We start from the raw sequence: 12,637 nt of genomic DNA on the forward strand, positions 1-12,637 counted from the left end.
CAAGGGCACCCTGGGTTCATTAGAAGTGTTACCAGCAAGTTAAGGGAGGTTATTGTTCCATTCCTCTCTACTCAACTCCGGTGAAACCACACCTGGATTTCTGTCTCTAGTTCTGGGCTCCCCCATAGAAATCAGACTATAAACCTGACTGAGAAACCCCGAGTCCCTGAGCAACCTGCCCTGTTTTGAGCAGGAAAGTTTAGCTGGATGCTTTCCAAAGGTGCCTTACAACCCCAGCAAATTCTGCAGCTTGTGATCTTCCCATTCAGGTGACACCCTGTCCTCAGTGAAGCTCCTGACAAAGTCCAACTACCTTATTTCAGATGGAAAATTCCATGTAATACTTTTTCCATAAACTATTTACACCCCCGGGCCTTGGCAAAACAGCCCATTAGCACTTGACTCAGAGTCATATCAGACTGCCCATAGCAATCTCTCCCCAGTGACTTCTGAGGCTGCTTTTGTGGTGTGTTTAAAGAGAACCACAGGAAGATCAGTGACAATTTCTTGTTGAAAGCAAAAAGATCTTCAGGAATCAATCAGTAGACTTCTACACATTAAAAAATTACAGAAGAGTTGAAATGCAGTCTAGTTACACTTGTAGAATGCCTTGCATAGCCATAATTATTTCAATATTAAAACTACACAAACCTGCACATTTCCAAGTTAGTTTATGTTTAGGCTACTGGCACAGCAGAGCTTCTGACCTGGGAAGGAGCAAATAGCTGAGCTTGTGTAACTGGAAAGCTCAAACTTTTTGTCTCACAAATATTTTGCTCTGCTGAAAAAAAGATTTCTAATTCAAAGGATGCTGAGTATATAACTACATGACTAGAAGCATGAGAGAAGCCTGGGACACCACTTACAGTAAAGAGATCAGTAGAGCTGGGCAAGGTATGAGTTTTGATTTATAAAGAAATCAAACTGTCTACACTGGCAAACATTCTTTGTCCAAACTGAAGTAGGATTTCAATGCACATAATGAGGTAAGGGATACCCTGTTACAGTCACTTCCTCCCCATAGGAGAACTGACCCATTTGTGAGCCAGGATAAGCTCAGGATCTCTCATGTGCACCAAAACTGCACTATCAGACAGTAAATGAGTGGCTTGACCTTTCATTTCATCAAGTAATTTACTGTATCATAAGTTCCATTAATGAGACAAGCATTCATTAAGAAAACAAAGAGGATACGATTTTTGCAACAGTGTACACTGTTCAGAAACAGAGCAATGACATTTTATTCCTTTCTAAGCAATTAAAGTACACCTTAATGACATTTGGTATAAAAGCTTCTCTTGATGATGGATCTTTATGGTTTTTGAATGTAGACCTCCAGGTTCATCAGCCTTCCACTTTGCTACCTGTCACATACAGATGACTGAAATAACACCTGCACAGAGCTGAAACAGCAGCTTGTACTATTTCAGATGAAGTGCAAACTACAGGATACACACTAGAGGAGGCCAGTTGCACGTTGACTGTCATACGAATTTGCAATATTAACACAGAATTAGCAGCAACAGGACAGTTTCCATCTCATTTAAAACAGTGACAGCTATTTTTTTTAATTATGCAGGTTTTTTTAGAAGAAAGGCTATTTCCACACCCAAAGCTAATCAAGCATAGTTTTGTTTTCCCACAGGTGTAGAAAAGAAGAACATTGGTGATTCATGAAATGGAAACATCCCTGAAAGCAGACAGATACATGAATGGGAGTAAAAATGTATGAGCTCATTGCCTGTGCTGTGAGTTGGAGATGAAAAGATATGTGTATTTTAACCTCCTGTGCAAGGTATTTATTTTTTTCTTCTTCTGTTGGAACTATTAGTAAAACTTTGGTTCAAAAGAACATTTCAAAATGATTTCTGTTGATCCCTGCAAGTAAACAGGGATCTTAACACTGTTATACTCTTGGACAGGAGAATAATCCAGACTATACCACTTTCAGTGTGAACTGAATTTGAATATAAACTGAGAGGCAAGACATGCAGGTGGGGAACAAAAATTTGTTCAGTCTCAGGTGTGTCACAAGAAAACAACAACAATATAACCATAAAGAGAGAACACTACTTCCAAATTAAAAGAAAAAAATCTTTAATTTGGATCTGATCATCTGCCTCAGAAACAGGAAACAGACTCTTACTATGAATTCTACTCTTACGGTCTATCTGGTCTGCGAACACCTCTCCGTAGATCATCCAGTAGGGCATGTAGAAGATGTTCCGGGCCAGCCTCCAGGAGGGCTCCTCGTCGGGGTGCAGGATGGCCTGGCGGGCCACCCCGAAGCTCATCAGGACCACAAGCATGATGACCACGAAGTAGAGCATGTCAATCATCTGCATGGACAGAGCACAGGAGGCTCTGGTAAGCCCCGGGTGGCACAGCAGCACCAGCAGGGCTGTGTGCCAGCACACATGGAACAAGGGAGCACCAGGAGAGAATCTCCCTCACAGTGACTTTCTACTGCTCATGAATTAAGCATACATAAAAATGCAGAAAAACCCAGCTGTTTAAAGGAGTAATAATTATATTTATTATTTTAATATTATTTTTAATAATTATTATTTTATTATTATACTTAAAATGCTAAAGTCTTTGCTATCCCTTTCTCCTTGGTATCAAGTGCACTATGCTGTGCTCTCAGCACAGACCTCTTCTGTGGTTGCACAGCAACTATTAGATCATCTCTTCATCATCTCCTGCCCACAGCTGATGGTTTTGTGGGTGATCCTGGTGTATCTGCAGTCTATTATTGCAAGAGGTACTATATCTTGAGTGTGTGTGAAATTCACAGGGCAACTTTTCACAGGTTTTATTCAGAGTCCTACTCGATGGAAAACCTCCTTCTAAATCAGAAAGGAATTTAGTTTCCCATGAAGTTCTGAAAGACATAATTTATAGCAATTCAGGCACTAACCATCTTTCCAATCATCATGACGTAAGGTCCCAGATATTTGTTCACACCAAAGATATCTAGTACTCTAATGTACCAGAAAATGATATCTACGCAGTAAATCACTCTTCCATAACCCATGTAAGGCTGGTTCTGTAGGCGAAGAATTGCTCCTATAATAAATACTGAAATAGCCACCAGGTCAGTAATATTCCAGTATTCCTGGAGCCAAACTTTGACTTTTTGGCTCAGCTTGCCTGGCTCTGACATCAGAATCTGAAATAAAAAACAAACAAACAAACAAAAAAACATTTAAAAATCATTTAACAAAGAAATCATTAGAAAAAACTCCAATTTAACATTTTTGAAGTAATGTTCATGAAAAAAGACCAATCTTGTCATGTGCAACAGGTGTCTGAGACCTCCTCTATTGTCAGAAAATTTTATTTCAAGCAAGAATACTTTTAGTTACTGGCAGGCAAGATTTCCTTTTCATAGAATCATGAAATGATTTGTATTGGAAGGGATGTATGAAGAGCATCTGCTCCAAGCACCCTGCCATCAGCAGGGACACCTCCCACTATCCCAGGTTGCTCCAATCCCCATCTAACCTGGCCTTGGACACTTCCAGGGATGGGGCATCCCCAGCTTCTCAGGAAAACCTGTGCCAGGGCTTCACCACCCTCATTATAAAAAATTTCTTCTTTATGTCCAATTGAAATCTACTTTCTTTCAGTTCAAAACTGCTGCCCCTCGTCCTGTCTCTACAGACCTTTGTAAACAGTCTCTCTCTGTTTTCCTTACAAGTCCCTCTCAGCCTGTTTCCAAGGCAGAGCTGTTCCAGTCCTCTGATCATTTTCCTGGCCCTCCTCTGAACCCCCTTTTATATTTGTTCCTATTTTGGCTTTATTGATTAAAACCTTTTTTGCTGTAGGTTTTAATCAATAACATCTAAACCAGGAGATCTGGCTGACTGTCTTGGCATTCATATTTGTCTCCAAATACAGTTGGTATGAGACGTGGGAATTGTGAATTGGAGAAGGACAGACCAAGTGCAAACCACACCACAGCATGTGAGCACTGCAGAAGCTTTTATGCTTTCTTCACACAAAAGTAAGGGGCTGAGTCAGAGAGTACTGGCCAATTGCCCCACTCTGCTGCAGCTCTCATCCAGGATCCCACCAGTAATAACAGACAGGACCGACTGGGATTCCTTCCTGGGTTATGGCCCTGCCCCTCCTCAGAAATGCAGAGCAGAGTGACAACATTACTTTTCACTCCTGAACGCAGGGCACTTCTGCCTGAGCTCTTTTCCCAGTAAGAGAAGGGTTTAATGCATGGAAATGGGTTATAGATGGGTCATAACTCTGCAGCGATGGGGCAATTTGGGACTGTGAAAATGAGAATCTTCTCTCTCATATTTGGCTTCTCAACCCTGAGCACAAGTCCCTTCCATTACCAACTTCTAAGAGGGAGCTTCATTGTAAGGGTTGTGAGATGTTGGTATGGTCAGACTTTACCTCTCTTACTTTCTCCAAAGCCAAGGTCACAATGTAGGAGATGACAATCCATTCCTGGACTGATGGCCACCGTTCCATCCGCACCAAGATGATATAATTAAATAACATCAAGTAACCAAGGTATGATATCTACCAAAAAAAAAATTCCTTTATGGATTTTAGGTGACAGATCCCAGTTCTCCCACAGTTAGGCAGTATTCAAAGCCCCCTACATTCGTTTCCCTACTAATTTTGCTAACTGTGACCTTCGCACATGTATGAACCCATATGTTGAGGCTCTGTGTGAAATACTCAGCTGCTGAAGACCCTTCCATGCACAGGAAGAAATTTTTTCTTCTCTGAAGGAAGCAGTCCTCCTGCAATGCCCCTCCATAGCTGCCAGGCACACTGGCAGAGGCCACAGGCCTCCAGCAGCTAAAGGAACCACAGATGCTGTGGAACATATGATCCGGACAGCTGAATTATCTCATTTGTTGAAAGAAGAAAAACAGCAATTCTAAAGCCCTCTAAATCAGGCCATTTGTGCATGAGGCTTTTTTAACCTATGAAAAAGTAATTTCTTTACACTGTGAAATAATGTTGAATACTTTTCTTTGAAATTAAATAGTAATTTTGCTTTTAGATCATTAATACAGGTAGCAGAAAGGGAACAGTGCAGTGTTTTGTGATTACAAGGTGCTAAAACTAAAAGCCTAGATATTATTATGACCTACCAGGTATCCAGCATCCTAACTTTGAATAAAAAAGAAACCAGTATCTAGGGCACACAAAAAATGAATAAGCAGTAGCATTTATAGATTTTCTGTTTTATTATAACTGAGTTTGGCACCAGATAATTCTTGATGCACTTAATAGAAAATTAGATGCTTGCCAAACATTATTTTCATTTAGATTGATTTTAATTATTTAAATGAAAGCACCTATTAAGTCTTAGCAGACTGGGATTTGTGCTTCCATCTGGGCTGCACTCAGGTGAGCAGCAGAGCAAATGGCAAGCACTGTCACTGTGGGATCTCTTCTTGGCTCCTAAAGTGTATTTCAATGCAGAACAGGAACCAGGACCTTTTGGAAAGCAAAAGAATCCAGCCTAGTTTGGATGGAGTGACTGCATTGTGGAGCTTGCACTGATGTTGGGGTATGATCAGTCACACAGAGCCTCCTTCGAAGCATGTAGGAGCTTCAGAGACTGACAGCATAAGCTTCAGTTATTCATTTTGTTTCACTGTCTATGCCTTTTTCTCTGAATAAAGGGAGTGCTTTACTCATCAGATCCCATGGAAGTTAGTACTATATTTATTTATTTATTACTTGGTTCTTATTTTTACGTTGAAATCCTTTTGGTTTCACAGGTGTGAGAGAAATGATCACTATCCATTTAATCATCATGACTTACTGTGTAGAACCAAAATTTGACAATAGGTGCATTATAGAATTCATAGATCTTTGTTCCAATTGGAAGGCTCTTTTGTTTTTTCTTTCCATTCTCTTCATCACCTTTTCGGGAGCCTGTATCTGCATTTGCATCCTGGAAGACCAAAGTTGTCAGATTTCATCAATATACAGTTGTAAAAATAGAAGCTTTTCCTCAACTACAGCCCCAACCAACTGATAACTCTGCAGTGATTCCCCTGAGCAACACACCTCTTTTAAAAAATACAAAAATAGCAATTCTGTAAATATGTGGAACTACAAAGACAATTTACATGCCCTTAGAATCCAGTTTGTACATTCCCCAAACTCTTCACTGATTTTAATCCCACAGAGGTAGTTGAGATTTACCTGAGTGATGTATAGCATAATCAGAAAAGTCAGAAAACTGAGCACTATTGAGATATTAGAACTTTCTAATACTCTCCATTACTGACCGCATTTTCCTCCTCCTTTTCTTTGCCTTCCTCATTTTCTCTTGATGTCTGGTAGGAATAATCATCATAACTCCGATACTCGAGGAAAAGGATGGTGGGAGGGAAGAGAATCCCCATTATAACCTGTAAACAAGAAAGAATTCAACTCAATATTCATTTACATTATAGATTTCGTAACTAGGCAAATCCCATAAACAAAATTTTCTTTTGTATAGTATTCAAGATATTGTGCTATCCTCAAACTACAGAAATGAGTAAGTAGTTCATATGAAGCAATAAGGTATTCTATGAAAATATGGCACCCTGAAAAGCCTCTCATCTCCACAAATACTCTGCAATTAAGAAACTGTGCTGCTAAATTAGTGTTTTCTAAAGAAACATTATGGAATAGACACAATGGTGGTTAGAAAAGGGTTCATGTTTGTTACTAGAGTTTATAGTAACTTTAGTTAGCTACTATAATTAGTTTCAATAGTTAAAAAAACCTATGAAAGGTAAAAGAAGTTTTGCAGATAGCACTGGGGGAATTCTTTTACTATATGAGATTGCTTGGATGAAGAAACACAAGTCAAAGTACAGAAAAGGAGCAGAGAAAAGAATGCAGCTGATGAAACTAGAACATCAGGAGGTTGACTAATTCTTTGGAGAAGAGAAAGGAAGATAATAAACAGATTTAGAAAGCACCATGATGCAATCTGAAAGGCAGGACACTTGTCTGAAGATTTTAAACAGTTTTAAGAGGGAGACATGGGAAAGTGGAAAAAATTGAGAATGACAGAGAGTGCAATGTGTGTGTCAGCAGACTTGGGAGTACCACCTGCAAAGACAGATGCAGCACTTTGTCAGTAAGGGGGGATTTGAGGAAATAAGGAGGTGAGACTGAAAGCAGCACCAGCAGGATGGGCCTCCAGATGGGTGACAGCAAGTGCATAACACAGCAAGGAAAGGATTATATTCACATGAAAACATATACAAGCAGGCACTGCTCTGCTTCCTTAACGTTGACTCACTGATGTTTCTCTTTCGTGTCAACCCCCTCACATTACTCGTTTTTTTGTAAATCCAACAATTGGGAAATACTACAATCAGTAAGAGAGACTGCATCATCAAATCACAGAGGAGCAACATAAAAATCACAGTTTCACACAATGCAATTGCACAGATTTCACTCTTTGCAACACCGAGTCGACTTTGTGTCTTCTGGTACAACACTGAACAATATAAGAAGCATGTGCCTGCATCTGGTTCATTTTATCTCCCTTCCCATTGCATAGATCCCTAATGGAGATCTTTTTACTTCTATCCAACTAATATTTAATCAAATAAATATGTTCTCAATTAACAGATCTCATGCTTTATTGAAAGCCACAACTTCTCTCTCAGATTCCAGTCATGTTGAGTCTTTCATGGAGTTACATTTTCCTTTGTCATGGGGTAATATTCCTTAGATATGCTGATTTTGGAAACAAAAGAACTTAGCATTAAAACAGGTTATGTTCTTAAAAATCTCCCTAGTCAGCTGATTTTGCCTGTGCACTCTGCCTCAGGCAGTGTTAATGCCCCAAGCCACCCCTGACCCTGTCCCTGCACAGAGGTACCTTCAGGCCGGGGTTCTTCCGCATGCGCAGGCGCCCCATCCACATGTCCGTCAGGAGCATCTGGCTGCACGTGTGAGCAATGAAGTCCCTGTGCTTGGCTGCCACAGCCAACTTCAGGCAGGTAGAATTACTCCAGTTTTTCAGTTCGTAGGTCAGTAGTTTCATGGCAATCTGCTCATCGTGTTTATAGGACTGATCCAAGAGTTCAACAGCCAGCTGGCCAAAATCTCTGGAAAATACAAGAAAAGTCTGGTGAAGTTTGACTTAGAAATCAGTGTTTGCTTGCACTTGTGGTTTTGATTCTGTTCACAGGGCATCATGTTTATCCACATACATGTACAATGACAAGAACAACTGAATCTCAAGCTTGATTTGTTTCAAACAAATTGTTAATGACCCCAGAGAATTTGCTTAGACCAGTAACATCTTGAGACCAGTTTAGGCATATCATCAGATACCCCTTAATTTACTTGAGTAAATTCTGAAAATAACTTTGTGAAATAAAACTAGCTAGTTTTACAGAGAGAAAAGCTGAAAAAAGAATGCATTGTCAGAAAAAAATGTGAGTCTTCTCGCTAGTGTTGCCTTGCAATACTACCACGTTTTGCCTTGTTTATTGTTGATAAATTGGCTCCAAATGGCCTTTTCTGTGACTATATTCTAGAAATAAATGGTACTTTACTAAAAGTAAAACTTGTCAGTAGGTCACACAACCCCTTGTATCAAGTAGGTATAAAGTCTGTTCTGCATCTACTAACTTGGAGTTGTTGTCCAGATCCTGAGAGATGTCATCCACCAGCTCACTCTCAGAAGACTCATGGGCCATAGACTTGTACAGCTTACAGGCCACAAGTGCCTTGGCCATGGATTCCTCCCCTCTCTGCCACAGGAAGAGGGCCATTTTCTGCCGCTTCATCAGCACGGCCCACACCATCAGCTCATGGAAGGGGTACTGAAAGCGGCTCACTTCGGGGTCATCCACATCAATATCAATCTCTTCCTCCTTTTTTTTCTTTTTCTTCTTCCCTTTGGTGGGAGGTTCATCATCCTGGGAAGAAAAAAGAAAAATTGTTCCCATCAGTCTTTAACAACCCACCTGACAAGGGCACCATGCACAGAACAAGTACTGAGAGGACACATTAATACTTAGAGTTCTAACTTGCTTTTGCTGTTTGCTAGAATGAGCCAATAGCATGGGACATATGGGACATGGGACATGAGCATGCACTGGGCAAGCACACACAGCTTCAGGTTTTAGTCAGGGCACCGTTCCTTGCACACGTAATTCCGAGTCACCTATCCTGGGCAAGGGCAGTAGGACCTTTTGGTTCTGAAGGCATCCCTTCACACTGCACTGTGCACACATCTGCACCACATGTGGAAGTGTACCAGTTGTGCCAAGGGAGCTCTAACAAAGTTGAATTCTCTATGAATAGGTTCCCCTGTCATTTCTCATTCTGTATGTCTGTGTCCATCCCTGAAGAACAGGGATACCTGCACATCTCACGGGTACCCAGGCAGCTTTCAGACCCACATGCAGGTGGAGGGGCAACATGCAAACGGAAAAGATGGGCAGAGTCCTTTAGAACAGCAAGATACCAAAGGGAGTGTTCACCTGGGAATAAGCAATCTCCTCTTATGTGTGCAGTGCAAACGGAAGGTATAAGGATCCCATGTCTTAAAGGGATAGGGAGGTTGGAAGTAACTGAAGGGAAGTAGTGACAATGAAGCAGGATCCTGAAGGGAGAAAAGCCATGATTGGGAAAATTAAGGTTTAAATAATGTAGGAAGAACAATGCATATATAGGTGTAGACAGCTCATCATCACTCTAGACCTGGATTCCAGCCTCAGAAGTGGATTGCAAGTAAAAGAATTACTATTCCACAAAGTCAGTCCTTGTTTTCAACAAAACACTATTTTTCAACAAAATATGAACTTAAATTCAAGTTCAGAGTTCAGCCTCACACCCCAGGCTTCCAAAGATGACTCTTCAGTCAGCAATTAAGCATGCAGTTTTAAGAACTTCAGCAGTTTTAAGAACTGCAAGTGCTGACCTCTGTCTCTTACAGAAATTCAAAGGTCATTAATTACATGAAGAAGTGTTGAGCCTCTCTGAAGCACAGGACATAAAATCTCAAATGGAGATTTGAGAATCTCTCACTACGAAAATCTTGTCACTAAGAAAATAATAATAATAAAAAAAAACTAGGTAAGAAAGACAAAGTGTTGATAGGTCTAAAATTCTTCTTTTAGAGCTGCTAATACTGAAAATCAAAATCCCAAAACAGCTGAAGTCACATCAATTTACTGCCCACTTCAGCAGAAGAAATATTAAATTTTCTTTTCACTTTTCCTTCTCTTGGAAGAAGGGAGTGGGTTGTCGAGTGGAGAGGGCGCTTGGGTTTGTGCCACATTGAACATTTGAAAGAAAATCAAAATGTGCTTTTGGAGAAGCACTGTGGTCAATGCTGACCAGAGAGGGTCACACCTCTGAGGGGCTGAGCTTTCGGCCTTGAGCCATTAGAAAAAGGGAAGCAGATCAGAGAGGTTAAACATAACATGGACTTTCTCTGTAGAGAAAAAGGCTCCTTATCTGCTTGGAGAAAAAGAGGCATTTGTGTATGGGTATGATTCACATCAAATATAACATAAGGGATGTCCACACCCTGTGCTTGAACACTCTCACATTAATAAAAGCACACTTCCCAAGGAGTATGCCTGGCCCCGTGCTGGCAGTGCTTTCTTGGTGTATTGTGATACTTTTTTTTTCAGAAACAGAAACAACTACCACCAAAACAGAGTGAGTTTTTGGGCATCATCTCAGATTTGTTTTTGCTCAGTTACAAATTTCTGCAGACACACAAGTAATTGATGCAGGAGCTGGATCCAAATTCTGGATCAGCCCATCATTCACAAAGCATGGTGCCATCACAGTAGCAAGATGTTTTATAGTGGAGAACAGCAGCTGACGTGTCTGACCACCTTGATTTTTCACTCCAGTTAGAGGTTTTCTCTATGATAAAACTTCATCAGCCCAGAAATTGCTATTTCATGGTTAAAGGAGATTTCACCATAAGTAGCACTGCTGGATCACATTCTCTTTTCAATATCATCAATGTTCACACATGAATGATAAAATCTACAGCATGTTCCAACATGAAACATGTTATTACATAATAGTGCTAAAAGTTGCCTGAAGACTACCAAACAGAGCTTTAAGCAGTTCTAAGGATGCTACTCATAAAAAAATGGTCAGAAGTATTTCATAGAATGTTTGCAAAATGGAATATCCTGTCCAGTTGAAATTTACTTAAAGTCATAATGAAAAAGTTAAGAGCAAGAACAGAACTGAATCAAGAAATGTTCTGATAAACCAGTATTTTACAACAAATCCAACTTACCTCCATGCCTAGTAGTTTAAGAGCTTTTGGCTGAATATTAAAAAATAGAAAAGAAAAATCAGTTAGATGGAAGACAAAATTCAAAGACCAAACAATACCAAGCAAAACCATTTTCATCTACAAATGCACAATATTTACTATAAACTTACTATTCTAAATAATTGTACCAATCATCATCATCATCATCATCACTACTCTCCCTTTTAATTGTATTTGCAGGAATGCAATGGGTTAGCAAATATTTTCTATGCTGCACCTAAGTGAAAGATTTTGGTTCAAATGGAAGAGTTAAATGAATTAGTCAATAATATATTGCTTTGAGAATTAAAATCACCATGTGGTCACCAAAGCTGAAAAAAAAAGTGCTTCTAAGCACACCACAGTCAGAAATGCTTGGATTGTAAACTACTGGAATAGGTGGAAATTCCCCTCCAGATCAGTGTATTCACCACCTCTCGTGTCCTCCCATCCTTTAACAGAGATGTCTTACAGGTTTCTTATGTAACTTCCCTACTGGAGCTCTTCATTCAATCTTGCAGCATTCCTTTAGAATTTAGCATGCAATGTTTAACAAAAATGAAGGAACAGAGTACTACTTATTTTTTACCATCAGCATGATGCCCACATCCAGAATGAACTCATTCTTACCCTCTTTGGTCCAAATAAATTATTATAAAGAGTCCGAAAACTTTTCCGGGTGTAGTTGCAGCGATAAGCTCCACCCATGAGATATTCAAGTACCAGACCAATATCTATTAGGCTGATATGATAATCTGGTGGAAGATTTCCCTACCAAAAAAAAGACAATAAATTAATAAGGACTTTGGATAAGAAAACATAACACAGATTAAATTGTGTGGCTAGACATATGTTATGATTAAATTGGCACATGGGTATTATTTACAACCCCTGGATTCAGTATCTGAATATTTGTATGAAATTATTGCTGATTCACATCATGAAAATTTTTGGGGTCATATTTTCTTGGTTTTGTTGTTGGCAGTTTTTATAGTTGTGAACAAACTCATTTGTTTTACCCCTACACTGTGTCAGTGTCCATACAAGTCTGCACTGTTTGCAAGGGTTATATTGGTGAAATTAAGTAACTTTGTACTGATTATCAATAATCCAGCATAAAAGCATGACCTAATTTTATGGTGAATATCAAGCATACTTTACACACTTTTAAATGGAAAATAATATTCCATCGTATTATCTCCAGTTAATACTACACTGCAGACTATGATTAATGTGCAGCCCAGCATCAAAGCAAAAAGCAAACTAGAATTTCCATGGTTACACCTAAAACTGGGGAGTTGTCGTGACTGTCAGAACTGGGAGCTGCAAATGCTGCAT

General features: G+C 39.7%; 1 protein-coding gene across 6 annotated transcripts in view; it reads right to left on the minus strand.

Moving 5' to 3' along the window:
- TRPM1 (transient receptor potential cation channel subfamily M member 1) overlaps positions 1-12,637 on the minus strand; it is a 97,515-nt gene that overhangs the window by 11,258 nt on the left and 73,620 nt on the right. For 5 of the 6 annotated variants that reach the window (XM_051770471.1, XM_051770473.1, XM_051770468.1 and 2 more), the window contains 9 exons: positions 11,930-12,070; positions 11,282-11,311; positions 8,638-8,927; positions 7,880-8,108; positions 6,282-6,404; positions 5,810-5,941; positions 4,417-4,545; positions 2,921-3,172; positions 2,165-2,339 (listed from right to left, as the gene is read on the minus strand). In XM_051770471.1, coding sequence (XP_051626431.1) covers positions 2,165-2,339; positions 2,921-3,172; positions 4,417-4,545; positions 5,810-5,941; positions 6,282-6,404; positions 7,880-8,108; positions 8,638-8,927; positions 11,282-11,311; positions 11,930-12,070 — 1,501 coding nt within the window. Of the gene's footprint in view, positions 1-2,146; positions 2,340-2,920; positions 3,173-4,416; positions 4,546-5,809; positions 5,942-6,281; positions 6,405-7,879; positions 8,109-8,637; positions 8,928-11,281; positions 11,312-11,929; positions 12,071-12,637 lie in introns of all 6 variants that reach the window. The other variant, XM_051770472.1, reaches the window with a different exon arrangement.

This window comes from Manacus candei, unplaced genomic scaffold (assembly GCF_025592945.1).
Source record: "Manacus candei isolate 608988 ecotype Guabito, Panama unplaced genomic scaffold, ASM2559294v1 h1tg000119l, whole genome shotgun sequence".
Classification (NCBI taxonomy): Eukaryota; Metazoa; Chordata; class Aves; order Passeriformes; family Pipridae; genus Manacus; species Manacus candei.